The 27894-nt window shown below is 42.8% G+C and overlaps 1 protein-coding gene across 1 annotated transcript in view; it reads left to right on the top strand.

Moving 5' to 3' along the window:
• LOC133643126 (immunoglobulin superfamily member 21-like) overlaps window positions 1-23058 on the top strand; it is a 61656-nt gene extending 38598 nt beyond the window's left edge. The window contains exon 3 of the mRNA XM_062037536.1: window positions 22142-23058. Within this exon, the coding sequence (XP_061893520.1) occupies window positions 22142-22663 (522 nt within the window). The 3' untranslated portion in view covers window positions 22664-23058. The remainder of the gene's footprint in view (window positions 1-22141) is intronic.
• Window positions 23059-27894: the final 4836 nt, after the last annotated feature.

The raw sequence follows: 27894 nt of genomic DNA, 5'->3' as shown, positions 1-27894 counted from the left end.
CACAACGACATCCTCGGTACAGAGCCCACATACGGGCAAGGAAAAACTCACCCCAGTGGGACGTCGGTGTAAATGACTATGAGAAACCTTGGCGAGGACCGCATATGTGGGTAACCCCCCCCCCCCCTCTAGGGGAGACCGAATGCAATGGATGGCGAGTGGGTCTGACATAACATTGTGAAAGTCCAGTCCACAGTGGATCCAACACATCAGCGAGAGTCCAGTCCATAGTGGGGCCAGCAGGAAACCGTCCCGAGTGGAGACGGGTCAGCAGCGCAGAGATGTCCCCAACCGATGCACAGGCTAGCGGTCCACCCGGGGTCCCGACTCTGGACAGCAAGTACTTCATCCATGGCCACCGGACCTATGCAACTCCCCCTCCCAAGGAAGAGGGGAGCAGAGGAGAGAAGAAAAGAAACGGCAGATCAACTGGTCTAAAAAGAGGGTCTATTTAAAGGCTAGAGTATACAAATGAGTTTTAAGATGGGACTTAGGTAGCATCTCTAACTGTTACCGGGAGGGCTTTCCAGAGTATTGGAGCCCGAATAGAAAACGCTCTATAGCCCGCAGACTTTTTTTTGGCTCTGGGAATCACTAATAAACCGGAGTTCTTTGAACGCAGATTTCTTGCCGGGACATATGGTACAATACAATCGGCAAGATAGGCTGGAGCTAAACCGTGTAGTATTTTATACGTAAGTAGTAAAACCTTAAAGCCGCATCTTAAGTGCACAGGAAGCCAGTGCAGGTGAGCCAGTATAGGCGTAATATGATCAAACTTTCTTGTTTTTGTCAAAAGTCTAGCAGCCGCATTTTGTACCAACTGTAATCTTTTAATGCTAGACATAGGGAGACATGAAAATAATACGTTACAGTAATCGAGTAATCGGGATAGGACTTCAGCTTTGGTCACCCTGTCCTGCCAAGTTATGCCTAGTTTGCGTGGTAGGCTTCTCATGTGGAAAGTGTTGAGAGGTTTCTCCTGTCTTGCATAAGTGGTCCAGGTTTCGCTGACGACACAGGTGTTGTACATTACCATCTTGGTCACAACAGTCAGCTCGGGGTTCGTCCAAAGCAAGTGTGGTGGCTGCCTTCCCGATTCTTTTGTCAACCTCAGCGTCAAGGGAGAGGTTGTCGGTGACTGTGGAGCCGAGGTATGTGAACTGCTGGACGACGTCGAGTTGGTAGTCGTCGATGTAGATGGCTGGCTGTGACTCTGACTCCTGTGCAAGGACCTTGGTCTTCTTGAGGTTGATTGTTAAGCCAAAGTCCTTGCAGGCCTGGGAGAAGTGGATCACCAGGGACTGTAATGTTGCTCTGTGCGTGTTGCTATGACCACATAGTCGGCAAATAGCATGTCTCTGACAAGAACGTCGCAAGTTTTGGTCTTGGCCCAGAGACGGGGGGGGGGCTTGTTTGACGTCGCTATTGATGCTGAAAAGGTTCGGATGAGTTGTCGTTGAAATGTCCTGCCCCCTTCATATCTGTGTGGAAGGACTCTTGACTTTGGGTGGGCAGCCAATGAAGAAGCCAAGCCTTGAAAAGTCCATCCCTACCGACCAGGTCAAATGCTTTGGTGAGGTGGATGAAGGCGATGTACAGGGGGACATGTTGTTCTCTGCACTTCTCTTGTAGTTGTTCTCAAAGTGAACACCATAACTATGGTAGATCTCTTGGCACCAAAACCACACTGAGACTCCGAGTAGACTGCACATTATGTACAGTATATTAATAAGACACTCATAAATACATTTAAATAGTGCACCTTTCATATCTGCATTTATTCTACCTTAGTTTAAACAGTTGCTTTAAACAAACAAACTTATTTACCTTTCCAGATGATAGCAATTATCTTTTTTTGGTATAAACTATAGAGTTTGTACGATGATAATTGGCGACATGATCGACATGTTGCATCACTTGGTCTTAAGAGATATTAAGTGGCCTACATTATCAAAAATATAACTGTAGATGTTAACATTGTGTACGTGCTGAAAGATTCATTTATGATTGTTTATCAAAATATAACTATAGATGTCAACATTGTGTACGTGCTGAAAGATTCATTTATGATTGTTTATCAAAATATTACTATAGATGTCAACATTGTGTACGTGCTGAAAGATTCATTTATGATTGTTTATCAAAATATAACTATAGATGTCAACATTGTGTACGTGCTGAATGATTTATTTATGATTGTTGTCTTTTGGTAAAAACTGAACTCTTTTAGGTTTTGCTCAAATTTGATTTCTTATATTTAGACTCGCCAAGTTGGTTGCTTTTCGAAACACTCGTAGCAAACGTGTGTTTAAGAAATACAAATAATATCAAGATAATACTTCAATGGGAAATATTAAGCGTTAAAAGTATATCAAACAATGCAAGTGCTCCTACAGCAGGAATACAAATGATGTATTTCTACAAAATACAAAATCTGGCAAGACACCAACGCAGTCCCGGCAATTTTTTAAAATGTTCTCTTCTGTTTAAAAGAATATAATGTTTAAAACACGTTTCATCGAAGCAAATTAATTGTCCGTTCACGAGGTTAAAACCTGAAAATGATCCGTCTGGGGTTCACTTATTAAAGATGAAAAATGATATCTATCTGCGATTCATTTTGAGTTAACTATGAACAAAATGTGATTAATCGCGATTAGATATCTCAACCATTTTTCAGCCCTAATTTGAACTCTTAAATAACAATGTCTCTTAAGTGTGTTTCGTCTGCCATTGTAAAGTATGTTGTGTGTTATTATTATTCATTATTAGTACTGTATTTTTCGGACTATAAGTCACAGTTTTTTTCATAGTTTGGCCGAGGGTGCGACTCATACTCAGGAGCGACTTATGTGTGAAATTATGAACACATTAGCGTAAAATATCAAATAGTATTATTTATCTCATTCACGTAAGAGACTAGACCAGACCTGGGCATTCTGCGGCCCGCGGGCCACATCCGGCCCTTTGTACGTCCTTGTCCGGCCCGCGTGAGGCCTATCATAAATTACAAAATACATTTAAAAAAGTATCTATGTCGAGTGTGCAATACAACGGTGCTGCTTTTGTTTTGAAAAGCGTTATTTGTATTACTTCCGTGTGGACGTATGCGTGTGCGTGATTGTGAGTGAATGTGAACAGCAGCAATCACAAATTACAAAATAAAGTTGAAAAAACATCTATGTCGTGCACGCAATACAACTGTGCTGCTTTTATTTTGAAAAGTGTTATTTATGTGCGTAAGTCCGTGTGTAGCCTGTGAGTGAAGGTGCACAGCGACAAGTGATGCACGCTTTACACCCGAGACGCTAAAAGAGAAAAGTTGATGAGGAATGGCGTGTTTTCAACAAGACATGGACTGCCAAGCCACGTTCCCTCTAAGGTGCGCGCCTGTGCAATTGCGCACTGCTCAAGCGTCCGCTGCGCGCAGCAAATATATGCCGCGCACCAAATCAAATCCCATCTGAATTCTAAACAAAATAAACACATTTATTCTGTGTAATTTTGCAATGCAACTCTGAGTGACAGTGACAACAAGCGGCCCTAACGGTGTTCGTCAACACCGTTCAATTATTGTAACGTCTATCGAGATGCTTCAAGGCCAGGAATTATATCCATCACTTTATTGAGCAAAACTGTTTATATTCGGCCATAACCACACCAAAAACATGAGTAAAACACTTCTATCTCGAAAAACTAGTCATTTTCTGCCGTACAAACCAACTTGTCATCCGTCACCAACACGCATACCACTAAACCACTGGTGCTTTTATGGCCACACAAAAAGTTGGACAACTCAAACACCACACAAAGTTACACTATGACTCCTCAGTCATACGTGTGCTTATTCTACTGTCATGTATTATTAATGTTAATTTATTGATATTAATCCTGGAATGCTGTTACTAGAGAAAGTTCCAGGAATGCACACTTCATCCTATGCTTACATTTCATTGTGCAACATGAGGATGTTTAAGGGGAACTAAATGTGATCTCTGAAAGGGGGACAAATGATTTCCAAAGCAGTGCTTTTGGTATAAAGTTAAGTTAGGTTAAATGAAAGTATTATTATTGTAACAAACTTTTCAGGATGTCCCAAATTAGCAGATAATGTTAGGTAAGGAGGAGTTTTGTCCCTCCAGAGTTGCCGTAGGGCTGTGACGTAAGAGGTCTATAAAGGTGGTTGTGGAAGAAGGTGTGGAGAGAGAGAAAAAGGAGAGTTAACATTAAAGAAGTGGTGGAGACCGGACCTGCTCTTATGACTCCCATTTATTATTTTATTATTATATTATATCAGTACACATAATATGCGAACCCAGAATACTCGGCTACATTGGTGGCAGCGGTGGGATTTTAACTGCTGTGTTGAAAACAAAAAAAGAAAAGAAGAAAGTGTTACACGGGACTCGTGAGTTTTCAGTTAGCTGCTAAGCTTCCTGGCTATTTTGCGGACACGTGGTGTGGTGACGACGACCCTGAGGGAACTCTCCTGAAGGAATCAATAAAGTACTATCTATCTTTTAAGCTCGGCAAGACGCTGTTTGACAGACACTCACACGGCATGAATGTCAAAAATGGACTTAACAGCTCCCTTCACCAGCGACGGTGCCAGAATTTCTCAGCTGGGCAGAGACAATTGATGGACCGCTTCGGGGCCCGCCTATTGGCGCATGTGCGTGCTCCGGGGGAGAGCTTGGAGGTGTGTGCTGCGGATGTGAGCCGGCTGGTTACGGAGGCGTTCCCGGCGGTCTTGCTGCTGGCTCTTCATGCTGGGAGACATCCGACGGTGGTGTGAGCAGTGCGGAGCGTGTCGGACCCGCCGGTGCCCTTGACATCCCCGTGGGTGGGTCCCAGATTTGCCGGCCCCTCCAGAGGGTGGCCATGGACATTCTGGAGTTGCCCATAAGTCCCCGTGGGCGGGTCCCAGAATTGTTGCCCCCTTCCAGAGGGGTAACCATGGATATTCTGGAGTGGCCAGAAGTTCCCATGGGGTGGTCACAGGTTTGTCGCCCCTCAGGAGGGTGGTCATGGACATTTTGGAGTGGCCCGTAAGTCCATGTGGGGGGGGAAGGGGTTCCCGGGGTGGGTGTCCCTTCCAGAGACTCTGCCAGCACCACCAGATGGTACTTTATTGATTCCTTCACTGCCTACAACCCAAGTCTGATGGCATGATGGCGCGTCACAATCGAACTATCTCGCAGGGGGCGACTGGGGCGACCTCCTGCGGCACAACTGAACTATCTCGCAGGGGGCGATTGGACCGACCTCTCTGCGCACAACTGAACTATCTCGCAGTGGGCGACTGGGCGACCTCCCTGCGCACAACTGAACTATCTCGCAGGGGGCGACTGGGGCGACCTCCTGCGCACAACTGAACTATCTCGCAGGGGGCGACTGGGGCGAGCCTCCTGCGCACAACTGAACTATCTCGCAGGGGGCGATTGGACCGACCTCCTGCGCACAACTGAACTATCTCGCAGGGGGCGGACTGGACCGACCCTGCGCACAACTGAACTATCTCGCAGGGGGCGACTGGGGCGACCTCCTGCGCACAACTGAACTATCTCGCAGGGGCGATTGGACCGACCTCCTGCGCACAACTGAACTATCTCGCAGGGGCGACTGGACCGACCTCCTGCGCACAACTGAACTATCTCGCAGGGAGAGCGACTGGGGCGACCTCCTGCGCACAAACTGAACTATCTCGCAGGGGGCGATTGGACGACCTCCCTGCGCACAACTGACTATCTCGCAGTGGGCGATTGGACCGACCTCCTGCGCACAACTGAACTATCTCGCAGGGGGCCGATTGGACCGACCTCCTGCGCACAACTGAACTATCTCGCAGTGGGCGATTGGGACCGACCTCCTGCGCACAACTGAACTATCTCGCAGGGGGAGATTGGACCGACCTCCCTGCGCACAACTGAACTATCTCGCAGTGGGCGACTGGGGCGACTCCTGCGCACAAACTGAACTATCTCGCAGGGGGCGATTGGGGCGACCTCCTGCGCACAACTGAACTATCTCGCAGTGGGCGACTGGGGCGACTCCTGCGCACAACCTGAAACTATCTCGCAGGGGGCGATTGGGGCGACTCTGCGCACAACTGAACTATCTCGCAGGGGGCGATTGGACCGACCTCCTTCACATCTGCACGTTTTTGCATGTTTTGAGGGGCCAGGGTGCTATCTTATGCAATACTTTGTGGATCAGTTAAAATATTGTTGATTTGTTGTGTGCATTAAGATTGTGATTTTTTTTTTTCTCAGTTTCTATTTCCCCTTGTTTGTTACCTATTTTGTTTGTGACGAAACGGGGACGTTTCTAACTGAGGGGAACGTATGTAACAAACTTTTCAGGATGTCCCAAATTAGCAGATAATGTTAGGTAAGGAGGAGTTTTGTCCCTCCAGAGTTGCCGTAGGGCTGTGACGTAAGAGGTCTATAAAGGTGGTTGTGCAAGAAGGTGTGGAGAGAGAGAGAAAAAGGAGAGTTAACATTAAAGAAGTGGTGGAGACCGGACCTGCTCTTATGACTCCCATTTATTATTTTATATTATATTATATCAGTACACATAATATGCCGAACCCAGAATACTCGGCTACATTATTATTATTATTATTATTATTTATTTTACGGTATATATCAAAAATAATATTGATTTCATGGGATTTAGCGATTAGGAGTGACAGATTGTTTGGTAAACGTATAGCATGTTGTATATGTTATAGTTATTTGAATGACTCTTACCATAATATGTTACGTTAACATAGCAGTTGGTTATTTATGCCTCAGATATAACGTACACTTATTCAGCCTGTTGTTCACTATTCTTTACACATTTTAAATTGCCTTTCAAATGTCTATTCTTGCTGTTGGCTTTTATCAAATACATTTCCACAAAAAATGCGATTTATACTCCAGTGCGACTTATATATGTTTTGTTCTTTCTTTATTATGCATTTCCGGCCGGTGCGACTTATACTCCGGTGCGACTTATACTCCAGTGCGACTTATAATGTTTTGTTCTTTCTTTATTATGCATTTCCGGCCGGTGCGACTTATACTGCGGTTGCGACTTATTCCGGTGCGACTTTATACTCCAGTGCGACTTATATATGTTTTGTTCTTTCTTTATTATGCATTTCCGGCCGGTGCGACTTATACTCCGGTGCGACTTATACTCCGGTGCGACTTATACTCCAGTGCGACTTACATATGTTTTGTTCTTTCTTTATTATGCATTTCCAGCCGGTGCGACTTATACTCCGGTGCGACTTATACTCCAGTGCGACTTATTTATGTTTTGTTCTTTCTTTATTATGCATTTTCGGCCGGTGCGACTTATACTCCGGTGCGACTTATACTCCAGTGCGACTTATATATGTTTTGTTCTTTCTTTATTGTGCATTTCCGGCCGGTGCAACTTATACTCCGGTGCGACTTATACTCCAGTGCGACTTATATATGTTTTGTTCTTTCTTTATTATGCATTTCCGGCCGGTGCGACTTATACTCCGGTGCGACTTATACTCCAGTGCGACTTGTACATGTTTTGTTCTTTCTTTATTATGCATTTCCGGCGGTGCGACTTATACTCCGGTGCGACTTATACATGTTTTGTTTTTTCTTTATTATGCATTTCCAGCCGGTGCGACTTATACTCCGGTGCGACTTATATATGTTTTGTTCTTTCTTTATTATGCATTTCCAGCCGGTGCGACTTATACTCCGGTGCGACTTATACTCCAGTGCGACTTAAATATGTTTTGTTCTTTCTTTATTATGCATTTCCAGCCGGTGCGACTTATACTCTGGTGCGACTTATACTCCGGTGCAACTTATATATGTTTTTTTGTTTCTTTATCATGCATTTCCGGCCAGTGCGACTTATACTCCGGTGCGACTTATACTCCAGTGCGACTTATATATGTTTTGTTGTTTCTTTATCATGCATTTCCGGCCAGTGCGACTTATACTCCGGTGCGGCTTATACTCCAGTGCGACTTATATATGTTTTGTTGTTTCTTTATCATGCATTTCCGGCCAGTGCGACTTATACTCCGGTGCGGCTTATACTCCAGTGCGACTTATGTATGTTTTGTTCTTTCTTTATTATGCATTTCCAGCCGGTGCGACTTATACTCCGGTGCGACTTATACTCCAGTGCGGCTTATATATGTTTTGTTCTTTCTTTATTATGCATTTCCGGCCGGTGCGACTTATACTCCAGTGCGACTTATATATGTTTTGTTCTTTCTTTATTATGCATTTCCGGCCGGTGCGACTTATACTCCGGTGCGACTTATACTCCGGTGCGACTTATACTCCAGTGCGACTTCTATATGTTTTGTTCTTTCTTTATTATGCATTTCCGGCCGGTGCGACTTATACTCCGGTGCGACTTATACTCTAGTGCGACTTATATATGTTTTGTTCTTTCTTTATTATGCATTTCCGACCGGTGCGACTTATACTCCGGTGCGACTTATACTCCAGTGCGACTTATGTATGTTTTGTTCTTTCTTTATTATGCATTTCCGGCCGGTGCGACTTATACTCCAGTGCGACTTATATATGTTTTGTTCTTTCTTTATTATGCATTTCCGGCCGGTGCGACTTATACTCCGGTGCGACTTATACTCCAGTGCGACTTATATATGTTTTGTTGTTTCTTTATCATGCATTTCCGGCCAGTGCGACTTATACTCCGGTGCGACTTATACTCCAGTGCGACTTATATATGTTTTGTTGTTTCTTTATCGTGCATTTCCGGCCAGTGCGACTTATACTCCGGTGCGACTTATACTCCAGTGCGACTTATGTATGTTTTGTTCTTTCTTTATTATGCATTTCCAGCCGGTGCGACTTATACTCCGGTGCGACTTATACTCCAGTGCGACTTATATATGTTTTGTTCTTTCTTTATTATGCATTTCCGGCCGGTGCGACTCATACTCCAGTGCGACTTATATATGTTTTGTTCTTTCTTTATTATGCATTTCCGGCCGGTGCGACTTATACTCCGGTGCGACTTATACTCCGGTGCGACTTATACTCCAGTGCGACTTCTATATGTTTTGTTCTTTCTTTATTATGCATTTCCGGCCGGTGCGACTTATACTCCGGTGCAACTTATACTCCAGTGCGACTTATATATGTTTTGTTCTTTCTTTATTATGCATTTCCGACCGGTGCGACTTATACTCCGGTGCGACTTATACTCCAGTGCGACTTATATATGTTTTGTTCTTTCTTTATTATGCATTTCCGGCCGGTGCGACTTATACTCCGGTGCGACTTATACTCCAGTGCGACTTATATATGTTTTGTTCTTTCTTTATTATGCATTTCCGGCCGGTGCGACTTATACTCCGGTGCGACTTATACTCCAGTGCGACTTATATATGTTTTGTTCTTTCTTTATTGTGCATTTCCGGCCGGTGCGACTTATACTCCGGTGCGACTTATACTCCGGTGCGACTTATACTCCAGTGCGACTTATATATGTTTTGTTCTTTCTTTATTGTGCATTTCCGGCCGGTGCGACTTATACTCCGGTGCGACTTATACTCCAGTGCGACTTATATATGTTTTGTTGTTTCTTTATCATGCATTTCCGGCCAGTGCGACTTATACTCCGGTGCGACTTATACTCCAGTGCGACTTATATATGTTTTGTTGTTTCTTTATCATGCATTTCCGGCCAGTGCGACTTATGCTCCGGTGCGACTTATACTCCAGTGCGACTTATATATGTTTTGTTCTTTCTTTATTATGCATTTCCAGCCGGTGCGACTTATACTCCGGTGCGACTTATACTCCAGTGCGACTTATATATGTTTTGTTCTTTCTTTATTATGCATTTCCGGCCGGTGCGACTTATACTCCGGTGCGACTTATACTCCAGTGCGACTTATATATGTTTTGTTCTTTCTTTATTATGCATTTCCAGCCGGTGCGACTTATACTCCGGTGCGACTTATACTCCGGTTGCGACTTATATATGTTTTGTTCTTTCTTTATTATGCATTTCCAGCCGGTGCGACTTATACTCCGGTGCGACTTATACTCTGGTGCGACTTATATATGTTTTGTTCTTTCTTTATTATGCATTTCCAGCCGGTGCGACTTATACTCCGGTGCAACTTATACTCCGGTGCGACTTATACTCCGGTGCGACTTATACTCCGGTGCGACTTATACATGTTTTGTTCTTTCTTTATTATGCATTTCCAGCCGGTGCGACTTATACTCCGGTGCGACTTATACTCCAGTGCGACTTATACATGTTTTGTTCTTTCTTTATTATGCATTTCCGGCCGGTGCGACTTATACTCCGGTGCGACTTATATATGTTTTGTTGTTTCTTTATTATGCATTTCCAGCCAGTGCGACTTATACTCCGGTGCGACTTATATATGTTTTGTTCTTTCTTTATTATGCATTTCCAGCCGGTGCGACTTATACTCCGGTGCGACTTATACTCCAGTGCGACTTATATATGTTTTGTTCTTTCTTTATTATGCATTTCCATCCGGTGCGACTTATACTCCGGTGCGACTTATACTCCAGTGCGACTTATATATGTTTTGTTCTTTCTTTATTATGCATTTCCAGCCGGTGCGACTTATACTCCGGTGCGACTTATACTCCAGTGCGACTTATATATGTTTTGTTCTTTCTTTATTACGCATTTCCAGCCGGTGCGACTTATACTCCAGTGCGACTTATATATGTTTTGTTGTTTCTTTATCATGCATTTCCGGCCAGTGCGACTTATACTCCGGTGCGACTTATACTCCAGTGCGACTTATATATGTTTTGTTCTTTCTTTATTATGCATTTCCAGCCGGTGCGACTTATACTCCGGTGCGACTTATACTCCAAAAAATACGGTATTATAAAAAAATCACTTTTTGAGCACTTTCCACAATACTGTGAGATTGTGTTGACAATAATGTTGATTACAAGTCTCGCAATACAACAACAAAGTGTGTATGCCACAGCCAGAGAAGGAAGCCTCTTTGTTATTTACACGTTTTTCTATTTTCAGCAGCGACTTAATGAGACCGAAGCTTCTTCCCTTTGTGTGTGTTTTCTCCACTGGTGACAAATTACACGCTGAACGCGGCGAGATCACGCGAGGGGCCGACTCATGCGAGGCGGCGCTCATCAGCTCGGCCGTGTCACGTGGGAGATGTAACTGTTTATTTTTGACACGTATCACAATAAGCGACATCCTCTGGCAGCTTCATAATCACTCCAGGAGAATGAATCAGTGTTTGCTCTCACACTCCGAGTGTTCTCTCTCTTTTTTTTAAATCTGTGTCACCGTGGCCTGTCAAAGTGAGATATCTGCAAATTGACATTTGAACAGCTCAAAAAAAAAAGAAGCAAAACAACGTGCACAGGTCATTAAATGCTCCGAGAGGGATGCCAATATTTCAAACACACAGTATGGCGCTGCTGGCTGGTTTGGTCGGGGACGTTAGCTTTCCTCATCTGTTTGATTGCTCACTTCTTCAGCGGCTCATATTTCAAATGAATGCAATTACCCGTTTACATTCTTGTTTGTTTCTCAGAAGAAAACTAGTTTTACACATGGATAAATGCAACATGATGAAAACAAGTCATTTCCACGTAACGTTTGGCTCCAGTTACCTTCTTTTCTAGAACGCACACACACTGCAAAACTCAATGATATTACATCACATTTGTAATACTATAAATTACTTGTCAAATTGGTGTTGTTTAACAGGCAAATAACGAGACAAAATATGAACTTCACACTACTGAAACAACTGCAGACATGAATTATTCAAAAGCCAAAAGCAGTGAAGTTGTCACGTTGTGTAAATGGTAAATAAAAAGAGAATACAACAAATCATTTTCAATTTATATTCAATGGAATAGACTGCAAAGACAAGATATTTCATGTTCACACTGAGAAACTTTCTTATTTTTTGCAAATAATCATGAACTTATAATGTAATGGCAGCAACACATTGCAAAAAAGGCATTTTTACCAGTGTGTTACATGGCCTTTCCTTTTAACAACACTCAGTAAAGGTTTGGGAACTGAAGGGGACACATTTTTGAAGCTTTTCAGGGGGAATTAATTCCCATTCTTGCTTGATGCAGAGGATAATCTCACCACACCTAGTGTGTGTGTGACAATCATTGGTACTTTTAAGTTGTTCAACAGTCTGGGGGTCTCCCTTGTGCTATTTATTTTCAATGGGAGACAGGTCTGGACTACAGGCAGGCCAGTCTAGTACCCACACTCTTTTACTATGAAGCCACGCTGTTGTAACATGTGGCTTGGCATTGTCTTGCTGAAATAAGCAGGGGCGTCCATGATAACAACATATGTTGCTCCAAAAGCTGTATGTACATTTCAGCATTAATGGTGCCTTCACAGATGTGTAAGTTACCCATGTCTTGGCCACTAATACACCCCCATACCATCACACATGCTGCCTTTTACACTTTGACCCTAGAACAATCCGGATGGTTCTATTCCTCTTTGGTCCGGAGGACACGACGTCCACAGTTTCCAAAAACAAGTTGAAATGTGGACTCGTCAGACCACAGAACACTTTTCCACTTTGTATCAGTCCATCTTAGATGAGCTCAGGCCCAGCGAAGCCGGCGGTGTTTCTGGGTGTTGTTGATAAATGGCTTTGGCTTTGCATGGGAGAGTTTTAACTTGCACTTACAGATGTAGCGACCAACTGTAGTTACTGACAGTGGGTTTCTGAAGTGTTCCTGAGCCCATGTGGTGATATCCTTTACACACTGATGTGGCTTTTTGATGCATTACCGCCTGAGGGATCCAAGGTGTGTAATATCATGGCTTACCTGCAGTGATTTCTCCAGATTCTCTGAACCTTTTGATGATATTACGGAGCGTAGATGGTGAAATCCCTAAATTCCTTGTTGAGAAATGTTGTTCTTAAAGAATTTGCTCAGGCATTTGTTGACAAAGTGGTGACCCTCGCCCCGTCCTTGTTTGTGAACGACTGAGCATTTCATGGAATCTACTTTTATAGCCAATCATGGCACCCACCTGTTCCCAATTAGCCTGTCCACCTGTGGGATGTTCCAAATAAGTCTTTGACGAGCATTCCTCAACTGTATCACTCTTTTTTGCCACTTGTGCCAGCTTTTTTGAAACATGTTGCAGCCATCAAATTCCAAATGAGCTAATATTTGCAAAAAAGAAGAACGTTTCTCAGTGTGAACATGAAATATCTTGTCTTTGCAGTCTATTCAATTGAATATAAGTTGAAAAAGATTTGTTGTATTCTCTTTTTATTTACCATTTACACAACTTCACTGCTTTTGGCTGTTGTACTTTTTTATGTCCCTTTAGAGACTTATTTCCCCCAAAATCTTGTGTCAAAATCAGCCACTGGTGTTTGACTATAGAGTTTTTTTTACGAGCTGGTTCATGAATGTACAAACAGAAGAAATAATAGAAGAAGCTATTGGACACATTTCCATGAAAGCAGTGAGCTGGTGTCTCCTCTCTGAGTGTGCAGCTTCTTGCTCGTGGATGGACTCTCCACCCGAGGGCCGAGTCGATAAAACAGTGATGGCTATTGAATGTTCCGGCACCATCGCATTAAGCAAACACCCTGAATTGTGTTGAAGTTTTAAAGATAAAGTGGCGTGCACTAAAAGTACAAAGCCACCCAGGACCAGTGTTGGAAGCAGCACTACATATATTTGTGGGCCACATTTCCATGGAGATCAATACTGGGAGACCTGATTAAAGCAGCTGTGTAAATAAGACACTCCCGACAAGGAAGCTCAGCTTCAATTACAACTTAGCAGTAATCACACACACAACATTGTGATCTCGCTATTGTACTTGTGCTTCTACTTCATAGCAGCGTACTACACGGTACTACACCGTACTACACCGTACTACACTTTACTACACTGTACTACACTGTACTACACTGTACTACACTGTACTACACTGTACTACACCGTACTACACTGTACTACACCGTACTACACTGTACTACACTGTACTACACTGTACTACACCGTACTACACTGTACTACACTGTACTACACTGTACTACACCGTACTACACTGTACTACACCGTACTACACGGTACTACACCGTACTACACTGTACTACACCGTACTACACTGTACTACACCGTACTACACTGTACTACACCGTACTACACGGTACTACACCGTACTACACCGTACTACACTGTACTACACTGTACTACACTGTACTACACCGTACTACACTGTACTACACCGTACTACACGGTACTACACCGTACTACACGGTACTACACTGTACTACACTGTACTACACTGTACTACACTGTACTACACCGTACTGCACGGTACTACACCGTACTACACTGTACTACACCGTACTACACTGTACTACACTGTACTACACTGTACTACACCGTACTACACTGTACTACACCGTACTACACTGTACTACACTGTACTACACTGTACTACGACAGCTATTGTACGAGTTGGCATTGCACCAGAGGAAGAAAATAATAAATAATTGAATATAAAGCTATAGTAAGGCCAAGATGGTTGACATTAAACTTATGTTGATGAGAAAGACAGATTATTTAGCAACTAGCATTATTATCAACCTAAAATAACAAAGACTACTAGGGATGTCCGATAATATCGGCCTGCCGATATTATCGGACGATAAATGCGTTAAAATGTAATATCGGAAATTATCGGTATCGTTTTTTTTATTATCGGTATCGTTTTTTTTTTTTTTTTTTTTTTTTTTTTTTTTTAATTAAATCAACATAAAAAACACAAGATACACTTACAATTAATGCACCAACCCAAAAAACCTCCCTCCTCATTCACACAAAAGGGTTGTTTCTTTCTGTTATTAATATTCTGCTTCCTACATTATATATCAATATATATCAATACAGTCTGCAAGGGATACAGTTATTAATATTAACAATATATCAATATATATCAATACAGTCTGCAAGGGATACAGTCCGTAAGCACACATGATTGTGCGTGCTGCTGCTCCACTAATAGTACTAACCTTTAACACTTCATTTGACAAATTTTCATTCATTACTAGTTTCTATGTAACTGTTTTTATATTGTTGTACTTTCTTTTTTATTCAAGAAAATGTTTTTAATTTATTTATCTTATTTTATTTTATAATTTTTTTTTTAAAAGGACCTTATCTTCACCATACCTGGTTGTCCAAATTAGGCATAATAATGTGTTAATTCCACGACTGTATATATCGGTTGATATCGGTATCGGTTGATATCGGTATCGGTAATTAAAGAGTTGGACAATATCGGAATAACGGATATCGGCAAAAAGCCATTATCGGACATCCCTAAAGACTACCCCATTGATTCTGTTAAATGACTTGGTTAAGGATATGTACTCCCCATGCTTAACTATGACTAGTACTACTGTCCACATGTACAAAAGCAGTGAAGTTGTGTAAATGGTAAATAAAAAGAGAAGACAACAAATCCTTTTCAAGTGACAATCATTGGTACTTTAACTTAACTTTAACTTAACTTATATTCAATTGAATAGACTGCAAAGACAAGATATTTCATGTTCACACTGAGAAACTTTCTTCTTTTTTGCAAATAATCATGAAGTTAGAATTTAATGGCAGCAACACATTGCAAAAAAGGCATTTTTACCAGTGTGTTACATGGCCTTTCCTTTGAACAACACTCAGTAAAGGTTTGGGAAGTGAGGAGACACATTTTTGAAGTGGAATTCTTTCCCATTCTTGCTTGATGTACAGCTTAAGTTGTTCAACAGTCTCCCTTCTCATATTTTAGCCTTCAAACATTTTCAATGTCTGGACTACAGGCAGGCCAGTCTAGTACCCGCACTCTTTTACTATGAAGCCACGCTGTTGTAACACCTGGCTTGGTATTGTCTTGCTGAAATAAGCAGGGGCGTCCATGGTAACAACATATGTTGCTCCAAAAGCTGTATGTACCTTTCAGCATTAATGGTGCCTTCACAGATGTGTAAGTTACCCATGTCTTGGCCACTAATACACCCCCATACCATCACACATGCTGCCTTTTACACTTTCACCCTAGAACATGTCTTGGCCACTAATACACCCCCATACCATCACACATGCTGCCTGTTACACTTTCACCCTAGAACAATCCGGATGGTTCTTTTCCTCTTTGGTCCGGAGGACACGACGTCCACAGTTTCCAAAAACAATTTGAAATGTGGACTCGTCAGACCACAGAACACTTTTCCACTTTGTATCAGTCCATCTTAGATGAGCTCAGGCCCAGCGAAGCGTTTCTGGGTGTTGTTGATAAATGGCTTTGGCTTTGCATAGGAGAGTTTTAACTTGCACTTACAGATGTAGCGACCAACTGTAGTTACTGACAGTGGGTTTCTGAAGTGTGGTGATATCCTTTACACACTGATGTCTCTTTTTGCTGCAGTACCACCTGAGGGATCCAAGGTGTGTAATATCATGGCTTACCTGCAGGGATTTCTCCACATTCTCTGAACCTTTTCTGTCATGTTTGTGTTGATCATGTTTTTGTTTGGCCATGTGCTGTTTTGTTTTTGGACCCTTTGTGCACTTTTGTTTGTTTTGTCACCATAGCAACCCATTAGTTTTCACCTGTCATGTCACGCACCTGTTTTCACGTTCTGACTCACTCACCTGTTGTCAATCATGTCTGTATTATTCGAGTCCATCGTTTCCCGTTAGTCTGCCTGGCGACATCACACTTTATGATCACTCTTCTTCATGCCATGTTCACAGTTCCATGCCAAGTAAGTTTTTGTTTCTTGTTCATTGTTTTTTGCCTTTGAGCAAGTCTTTTATTTTCATAGCCACGTTTCATACTGGACCTGTTGTGAAAAAATCTGATTTGGAGCGTTTGAACCAGCAAGAAATACACGATGTGTGTCACTTGTGTCAGGACTTGGTCCTTGGCGTGGTTTGTTCTCCCTGAAGGCAACGGAAAATTGGCGCGTGCGAGACGTGGATTTAAGTACATTTTAATTCAAACTAAAAAAAAAGTACAAACAAAAAGCGCTCACAGCGGAGGTAAAAACTTGACTGTGACAAAACAAAAGACTTGCACAAGGGCACAACAACGATTAAACAGAAACTTACTTGGCATGAGAAGAGGGGCATAAAAAAGAGCAGCATGGCTCATAAGTATGAGCGTGAACTGAGTGGCAGGAGTGGGAATGTGATGTCACCACAAAGAACAACAGAAAATGACAAGTTTAAATAGTGACATGATCAGTGAAAACAGGTGCGTGACATGACAATGTCAACCAGGTGACACTAATGGTTGCTATGGTGACAAATAAAAGTGCACAAAAAGTCCAAAAACAAAACCGAACATGACTAAAACAAAACATAATCACAGACAACTTGAGGGCAAAAAAAAAATCCGATGTGGTGTGCAGTGTACAAACCCCGTTTCCATATGAGTTGGGAAATGGTGTTAGATGTAAATATAAACGGAATACAATGATTTGCAAATCCTTTTCAAGCCATATTCAGTTGAATATGCTACAAAGACAACATATTTCATGTTTAAACTCATAAACTTTATTTTTGCAAATAATCATTGACTTTAGAATTTGATGGCAGCAACACGTGACAAAGAAGTTGTGAAAGGTGGCAATAAATACTGATAAAGTTGAGGAATGCTCATCAAACACTTATTTGGAACATCCCACAGGTGTGCAGGCTAATTGGGAACAGGTGGGTGCCATGATTGGGTATAAAAGTAGATTCCATGAAATGCTCAGTCATTCACAAACAAGGATGGGGCGAGGGTCACCACTTTGTCAACAAATGCCTGAGCAAATTGTTGAACAGTTTAAGAACAACCTTTCTCAAGCAGCTATTGCAAGGAATTGAGGGATTTCACCATCTACGCTCCGTAATATCATCAAAGGGTTCAGAGAATGTGGAGAAATCACTGCACGTAAAAAGCTAAGCCCGTGACCTTCCATCCCTCAGGTTGTACTGCATCAACAAGTGTGTGTAAAGGATATCACCACATGGGCTCAGGAACACTTCAGAAACTCACTGTCAGTAACTACATTTGGTCGCTACATCTGTAAGTGCAAGTTAAAACTCTCCTATGCAAGGCCAAAACCGTTTATCAACAACACCCAGAAACGCCGTCAGCTTCGCTGGGCCTGAGCTCATCTAAGATGGACTGATGCAAAGAGGAAAAGTGTTCTGTGGTCTGACGAGTCCACATTTCAAATTGTTTTTGGAAACTGTGGACGTCGTGTCCTCCGGACCAAAGAGGAAAAGAACCATCCGGATTGTTCTTGGGTGAAAGTGTAAAAGGCAGCATGTGTGATGGTATGGGGGTGTATTAGTGGCCAAGACATGGGTAACTTACACATCTGTGAAGGCACCATTAATGCTGAAAGGTACATGCAGCTTTTGGAGCAACATATGTTGCCATCCAAGCAACGTTACCATGGACGCCCCTGCTTATTTCAGCAAGACAATGCCAAGCCACGTGTTACATCAACGTGGCTTCATAGTAAAAGAGTGCGGGTACTAGACTGGCCTGCCTGTAGTCCAGACATTGAAAATGTGTGAAGGCTAAAATATGAGAAGGGAGACTGTTGAACAACTTAAGCTGTACATCAAGCAAGAATGGGAAAGAATTCCACTTCAAAAATGTGTCTCCTCACTTCCCAAACCTTTACTGAGTGTTGTTAAAAGGAAAGGCCATGTAACACAGTGGTGAACATGCCCTTTCCCAACTACTTTGGCACGTGTTGCAGCCATGAAATTATAACTTAATTATTATTTGCAAAAATAAATAAAGTTTATGAGTTTGAACATGAAATATGTTGTCTTTGTAGCATATTCAACTGAATATGGCTTGAAAAGGATTTGCAAATCATTGTATTCCGTTTATATTTACATCTAACACCATTTCCCAGCTCATATGGAAACAGGGTTTGTCCACAGGGCCATCATTTCTTGCCATCGTCACAAGCCTGGAAAAGGTCACAAAAGAGCAAATGGAAGAAAAGAGCAATATATCTTGAAGAGTGACAGCAAAGTGAAACTATGACATGGTAAAAGAGCTGGAGGGAAGCTGGTAAAAGCCACACTGTGATGTTATGGTGAGGTAATGGTCTCCACAAACTCCCGTTCATAAAACGCCATTCGTACGCCCACAAAGCCACAGTTAATAGTTATGGAACACTCCAGAAGCCGGTCCTGTTAACACGACAATTCACACATGCTCTGATGTACAAATAACAGCGGGGTTATCGTATCCATGGCAACATGGCCACTGACTCTCAATAGGCCCTCTAGTGCTGAGCGTCTCCGAGCTGGTGCACATGTGCAAAATAATGATGCCGCGGCAAACGACCTCGGCGACGAGACCGCCAAACAAAAGCGGGCGGAGAGACGAGTGCTCTGGTGAGAGCGAGTCTTCATCCCGATGCTTGGAGTGTGATGACGTTTATGCTAGCGGAGCACAATAAAGAAGACTCATTCCCCACAATGTCAGCTGCTATTGTGGTCCAGGGACTTCTTGTGCACTCCCTGGACATGGAGGAGCACACATGGATTCACATTTATTTACACCCGTGGATGTTCTCACACTCAAGGTAGCGGCCCTAAAGTTGCCGACTGGCAACGTGACTTTGCTTACGTGCAAACACTCCAACATTATGAGATGTAACAAGCTGGAGGGTTAGTCAACAATGCATCATGGGAAATGTAACAGGCTGTAGGGTTAGTCAACAATGCATCATGGGAAATGTAACAAGCTGTAGGGTTAGTCAACAATGCATCATGGGAAATGTAACAAGCTGTAGGGTTAGTCAACAATGCATCATGGGAAATGTAACAGGCTGTAGGGTTAGTCAACAATGCATCATGGGAAATGTAACAAGCTGTAGGGTTAGTCAACAATGCATCATGGGAAATGTAACAAGCTGTAGGGTTAGTCAACAATGCATCATGGGAAATGTAACAGGCTGTAGGGTTAGTCAACAATGCATCATGGGAAATGTAACAAGCTGTAGGGTTAGTCAACAATGCATCATGGGAAATGTAACAAGCTGGAGGGTTAGTCAACAATGCATCATGGGAAATGTAACAAGCTGTAGGGTTAGTCAACAATGCATCATGGGAAATGTAACAAGCTGTAGGGTTAGTCAACAATGCATCATGGGAAATGATGCAACACAGCCACTATGTGATGGTTCCAACACAGCCACCATGTGATGGTTCCAACACAGCCACTATGTGATGGTTCCAACACAGCCACCATGTGATGGTTCCAACACAGCCACTATGTGATGGTTCCAACACAGCCACAACGTGATGGTTCCAACACAGCCACAATGTGATGGTTCCAACACAGCCACAATGTGATGGTTCCAACACAGCCACCATGTGATGGTTCCAACACAGCCACCATGTGATGGTTCCAACACAGCCACTAGTGATGGTTCCAACACAGCCACTATGTGATGGTTCCAACACAGCCACCATGTGATGGTTCCAACACAGCCACAATGTGATGGTTCCAACACAGCCACAATGTGATGGTTCCAACACAGCCACAATGTGATGGTTCCAACACAGCCACAATGTGATGGTTCCAACACAGCCACAATGTGATGGTTCCAACACAGCCACAATGTGATGGTTCCAACACAGCCACCATGTGATGGTTCCAACACAGCCACCATGTGATGGTTCCAACACAGCCACCATGTGATGGTTCCAACACAGCCATAATGTGATCGTTCCAACACAGCCACAATGTGATGGTTCCAACACAGCCACAATGTGATGGTTCCAACACAGCCACTATGTGATGGTTCCAACACAGCCACTATGTGATGGTTCCAACACAGACACCATGTGATGGTTCCAACACAGCCACAATGTGATGGTTCCAACACAGCCACAATGTGATGGTTCCAACACAGCCACAATGTGACGGTTCCAACACAGCCACAATGTGACGGTTCCAACACAGCCACAATGTGATGGTTCCAACACAGCCACCATGTGATGGTTCCAACACAGCCACTATGTGATGGTTCCAACACAGCCACAACGTGATGGTTCCAACACAGCCACTATGTGTGGTTCCAACACAGCCACTATGTGATGGTTCCAACAAAGCCACTATGTGATGGTTCCAACACAGCCACTATGTGATGGTTCCAACACAGCCACAATGTGATGGTTCCAACACAGCCACTATGTGATGGTTCCAACACAGCCACAATGTGATGGTTCCAACACAGCCACTATGTGATGGTTCCAACACAGCCACCATGTGATGGTTCCAACACAGCCACAATGTGATGGTTCCAACACAGCCACAATGTGATGGTTCCAACACAGCCACAATGTGATGGTTCCAACACAGCCACAATGCGATGGTTCCAACACAGCCACAATGTGATGGTTCCAACACAGCCACCATGTGATGGTTCCAACACAGCCATAATGTGATGGTTCCAACACAGCCACAATGTGATGGTTCCAACACAGCCACAATGTGATGGTTCCAACACAGCCACTATGTGATGGTTCCAACACAGCCACCATGTGATGGTTCCAACACAGCCACTATGTGATGGTTCCAACACAGCCACTATGTGATGGTTCCAACACAGCCACAATGTGATGGTTCCAACACAGCCACTATGTGATGGTTCCAACACAGCCACCATGTGATGGTTCCAACACAGCCACTATGTGATGGTTCCAACACAGCCACTATGTGATGGTTCCAACACAGCCACAATGTGATGGTTCCAACACAGCCACAATGTGATGGTTCCAACACAGCCACATTGCATTTCCACACAGGTGTGATCCAAATTGGTATCAACTCCCAGTCGGGTCCCAAACAAGACATGCTGTCCCTCCCTTCATTGTTGGATGCACAGATGTTTGTCAGGGGCCAGAAAGTCCAAAGCAGCGTTACTTTGTGGGAAAATGCTTTCCTCAGTCCGGAGCCCAAAATGAATGTTGCTTTCACAGTTTGAATGTTAGCAAGTTGAAAAAGCTCAATGAAGGTCTTCTGTTCTGCGCTGCCTCAGGTGTACTTCAAGCGCGATGGCGAGCTGATCGAGGTCATCTCCTACAGTCAACCCTCCTCCGGCGAGCAGCAAGGCGGCGCTTCGGCGGGGTTTCGAGGCGCCAGGCCGCTCATCAGCCGGGACCTCGACGAGACCAAGATGCAGCGCTCCCTCTCCCTGCTGGATCCCGAGAGCCGCTCGGCACGCTTGTACACCGAGGGGCCCCAGCGCGTGCACACTCAGGGCCAGCAGGCCTCCGAGCCCAGCCCCGCCACCGAGGTTATCCCCGAGACGGTGGTGAGCCGAGAGTTCCCCCGATGGGTCCACAGCACGGACCCTCTCTACTACTTCAGTCACACTCACATCCCGCAAAGTGACGGCTCGGTGGTGGTGCAGGCCCGACTCACCTGGACCCTCAACCCCCAGCTGGATAACGACGCCCTGTTCAGCTGCGAGGTCAAGCACCCGGCGCTCTCCATGCCCATGCAGACCGAGGTCACGTTAGGTAGGCTTGGTTTACTTCTTATACCCATGTTCTCCTAACAGTCTCTGCCTTCAGAGCAAGGGCGGTTCTAATTCAATGCCACCGAATGTTGTTGCGGTTGTGCAGATTGTTAACTGACGGGTCAATTCCTGGCACCGCCTGCCGCCACAGTCAACACAAAATGCACTTTAAAAAAAAAATTTTACAACCTCAATGTGAGATAAAAACATACGTCTTTGGCGGCTAACAATGGTTGTGGTATCATTTCATGTTGAACATGCACGGTTACAATGTTACACTCTTACATTTCATGAACGAAAAGGCATAATGGAACGCAGGTAAATGGGGCTTCATCTTTTTCGCCTCTTGCCGAGATTTTGCTGATATCCCGCCCATTAAATACGCCTGGTGGTCAAGCTAGCTCTGTTCTCAATTGGTACTCGGGGCCATTTTTCCTCTCTCGAAGAAAAAATTCCCTATGCTTGCGTCGTGTTCGGCTGTACGACTCGTTCAAATCACAAAAAGGATAAACGTTTCTTCAGAGTTCCTCGAGAGGTAATCAAAAAAGGAGAAAGAGTGCAAGATTTTATGAAAGAAGACGAGAAAAGTAGCTGACACTCCAGTCCAAGGGAGCAGAGTTAAAGAATGCATGAGTTTGCAGTGATCACTTTGTTAAAGGTTTGTTTGATATACTTTTAACCTTTACTATTTAACATTGAAGTTCTATCTTGATATTATTTGTAATTCTTAAACACATGTTTCCTACGAGTGTTTCGAAAAGCACCAACTCAGCAAGTCTAAATAAAATAAATCCAAGGTGAGCAGAACCTAAAAGAGTTAAGTTTTTACCAAAGACAACAATCATAAATGAATCTTTCAGCACGTACACAATGTAGACATCTATAGTTATATTTTGATAAACAATCATAAATGAATCTTTCAGCACGTACACAATGTTGACATCTATAGTTATATTTTGATAAACAATCATAAATGGATCTTTCAGCACATACACAATGTTGAAATCGATAGTTTTATTTTGATAAACAATCATAAATGAATCTTTCAGCACATACACAATGTTATATTTTGATAAAGACGGGAAAACAAGCTACTGGTAAACGACGCATGCAACAACAACAACAAATATGGCAGTATACACAAAGTGAAATCATAAAATACAACCATACCTTTACAAAAACGATACTTACGTATGTATCCAGGAGAGTGTTGATACCAGTGTCCTTGACCCAGACACACAAAGAAGTTGTAGACCTCCATGCTTTTACAAGATTCATCTGTTTTGTTGTGTAGAATGATGTGTGGAGCACAATAGTTGACATGTCTGGGAATGCGACAGTTCCCAGATCACTCTTGCAACAACTCACCTGTCTCACCACGGTCTGATCCCCGCACCCTTGATATTACTCGAAAAATATGTTTTTAATAAAGTATAGGGACCCTTGCATAGTTTGATTTTATTGCTCGTATTTGCTTTTTGCAGGAAGATTCAAGACGTGTTTGTACTCAGATAGTTCACGCGCTGCTTGCTTGGTCAAACAATCCATCTTGACTTGGTTGACCACCACTGCTTTTCACTCTCAGGAAGAAAAAAACATCCAAAAACTGCCAACAACGCTCCATTCATCATATCAATTGTCTTTATTTTGAAAAGACTAAACAATGGCAGTGTTTATATTTATGCGATCAAAGAAGGAATTGAATGAAGAACACAACAGTCAACTTTTAGGGGGAACGTACTTGTTTTGATCTGTTATCCAGGAGATGAACGTACAAAGCCCCCCTGTTTTTTTATTGCTAAACCACAAACAAAGATGGCTCCCACCATTTCCAATGAACACTTCAAAGGTGAAACGTTGGCGGAGTTCTTCCACGGAAAAGCAGCCTGATCTCTGAGAATCAGACATTCCACCACGGGATGAGAGCAAGAATCCAGGTTGAAACTTTGAATTTGGCAAAACGTAATCAGGCAATCATCTGTAGGTCTACCTGAGTGTGATTCTTCTCCAACCGACGTTGGCTTCACCGTCTGTTCCCCTTGAGTTGTTGCTGAGTCCGGTGTTGCTTTGGAGGCGTGTTCACTTCCCCGTGTGCCAGGAAACTTACCGACCAGAGTCCGTATCTGGGAAATTAGGGTGGTTCTACAGAGTATCAATTAGCGGAGAAGGGACACTCCTTTTTGCTGTAGCAACTGAATAAATGCAGACTGACAGCGGGCCTTGGCGTCCTACTTATTATGTTCAAAATCTGGCCTGAGCAAAATCAAAAAGGCTGGCATCGTTCCTGATGTCCCCCGTCGTCAATCAGTCGAAACTTCCTGTGGACTTTCTGTAGACACTTCACGACTTCCATATTCTTGACTTTTTCCTAGATTGTCTGCTAGAATGTTTGACATGCTGCCGCTCTGTTATCGAAGCAAAGCTACATTTTTAGCTCATATGCGAAATTGTATCTAACTTCTAAGGTCTTTTCTGGGCCATCATGAACTATTTATGTACTCAAAGTAATATGAAAACTTTTATTTATCACCACCGCTTTCTTTTGATATTTGCTGCTTACGGCACAGGGGTGGGACCAGATGAGCTTTTCTTTTTTTGGACGGTTGATCACTTGAGCAAAATGTGTGGCATTGAAACTGTGAGACTTCAGCTCAATGAGCTTCTAAAGCAGGGGTGTCAAGCGTGCGGATTAAACCTGATCCGGTCTGCGAGATGTGTTTGCTAAAAATGAGCCGCAAATTTTCATGAAAGAAGCTGCTGTTCTAATTGTGTCCACTGGATAGTTTGTCTTCATATGGATATTAAAATCCGCCATTATAATTATATTATCTGCGTACGTCACTGGATCAGCGACAAAGTCTGAAATTTCACTGATAAATTTAGAATAGCTGTTCTAATTGTGTCCGCTGGATAGTTTGTATTCATATGGATATTAAAATCCCCCATTATAATTATATTATCTGCGTGCGTCACTGGATCAGCGACAAAGTCTGAAAATTCACTGATAAAGTCAGAGTAGCTGTTCTAATTGTGTCCTCTGGATGTCACAATAGCAATTATGTTAGGCAAGAAAACGGTTTATAATTGGGGCCCAGCAAGAGGTACACAATAAAGCGTGACTGCGGCTCCTCTCCCTCGACATAACTAAAACGAGTAACCTACCGTTTTACATCTTCTGCGTCGAACAAATTGTTAATACTTGTTATTTTTTAAAGTAAATCTGCACAGCAGATATATAGATCATCTACATCAACAATATGATTTGTGGCTGAACAGGACAGATACAAAAAAAATAATAATAAATAAGTAAAAAATATATATTTTTGAATCGATTAAGAATTGTTACAATATAAATGAGGGATTTCTAATCACTGCTATGTTGGAATTCTTATTAATATTGATACTGTTGTTGATATTATACATTTTTTGTTTGACTACTTTTGGATTGTTTTGTGTCATGTTTGTGTTTCCTCTCAATTGCTCCGTTGATTGCTATTCTGAATGTTGCTGAGCCGGGTTTGGCTTTGGAATTGGAAATGTATTGATTTGGTATTATTCTGTATTATTTTGTTGGATTGATTAATCAAATAAAATAAATAATAACCTGCAAAAAAAAAAAAAAAAAAAAATGGAATCGTTACAAATAAGAATCGCGATTCATTTGAAAATGTTTTTCTGACACCCCTAATTGATGCAGTTAGAACCGGTTCCGAACAAGAACCTTTTTTTGATTCCCATACCTAGTTTAAACACTTTGTAGGTATGCAAAGTCTGTTTTATAATACGGTAAAGTACTTGCAAATGAGACACAGAAGTGAACAACACCACTCAGTGTTAAATGTTTTTAAGAATGAACATTTCTTAACTAAATTGAGTACACACAAAAGATCGACAACTGACATGGATTCCAATGTAAAACGACTACGTACATTCAGTCAGCGCCTGTTTGATTACCCGTTAAATAACATCTGATGAGATTAAGTGATTTTGGGGGAAAAAAAGTACTGCCGCTTCTCAAGTTTCCTTGGGAACCAACAGGGCCTTCTAGTAAAGTGTTTTTCAACCTTTTTGAGGCAAGGCACATTTGTTTCATTAAAAAATCCGGAGGCACACCACCAGCAGAAAACGTGCTTTATTTTGAGTTTGTTGGTGTTTTCCTGTGTGTAGTGCTTTAGTTCTTGTCTTGCGCTCTTATTTTGGTGGCCCTTCCTGTTTTGTTGGTGTTTTCCTGTAGCACTTTCATGTCTTCCTTTGACAGCTATTCCCCGCACCTGCTTTGTGTTAGCAAGCAAGGCTATTTACGTTGTTGCTATCCTTCTTTGTGTGGACATTGTCGATGGTCACGTCATGTACGGATGCACTTTGTGGACGCCGTAAGTTTTTGCTGTCGTCCAGCATTCTGTTTCTTTTTACTCTGTAGCCAGTTCAGTTTTACTTTCGCTTTGCATAGCCATTCCCTTTTCCTTTCCCTTTCCCTTGTGTTCATTTTTGGTTGAAGCGTTACATACCTTTTTACCTGCACCGTGCCTCCCTCTGTGCTGACAATCCATCCTCGTCTCACTCGACACATTCCGACTTTTACAAAGCAATGAACTACCTGCTGCCACCTACTGACATGGAGTAGTACGTGGTTACCCTGCCGAGTTCTACACAGCACAGACTCTAAGCAACACCACATTATTTGCAGATTATAATTATTGATTTGCAAAAAAATATATTTTGGACCAATTAGGTGAAGTTACATAATTTACCACGGCACACCAGACAATACAGTGGTTAAAAAACACTGTTCTAGAACAATTCCTGGGGGAGAGCAGAATCTGTCACCCCCCCAGGAAAGAAATACAGTTCATCACATTCGGAAGTGACTCAAGGAGCTCGGGCGACATGAGCTGTCTTCACAACACTGAAGCAGAGCAGTAAATATTTTAGCTGCTCTCTCCAGCGAATGTGATTAAACAAATCCACAACTCTTGCTAAATGTCAAAGCCGCTTACGTTTTGGTAAGTTCTTCTCTCCGTTTTTGCTTGAAATCGTTCATTCATCGCCACAGCTTTTTGTTTGTCGCCGGCCCCCCCGAACCAGGTGAAGGAAAGCAGCCGTCCAATCAGAGCACACTTGGAACTCCAAACAAGTGAAGTTGGAGAAGAGAACCACAAATTATTTAGATGTAGATGCTTGTGCATATAAATTATCAATAATGAAAGCATGCGGGTGTCTTTTTGATATTTGTCAATAATGATTGTAAGCATTAGGGTGCGTATTAAAGG

This window comes from Entelurus aequoreus, linkage group LG26 (assembly GCF_033978785.1).
Source record: "Entelurus aequoreus isolate RoL-2023_Sb linkage group LG26, RoL_Eaeq_v1.1, whole genome shotgun sequence".
Lineage (NCBI taxonomy): Eukaryota > Metazoa > Chordata > Actinopteri > Syngnathiformes > Syngnathidae > Entelurus > Entelurus aequoreus.
The sequence above is the reverse complement of the archived record's forward strand: the minus strand, read 5'-3'. Positions and strand labels throughout refer to the sequence as shown.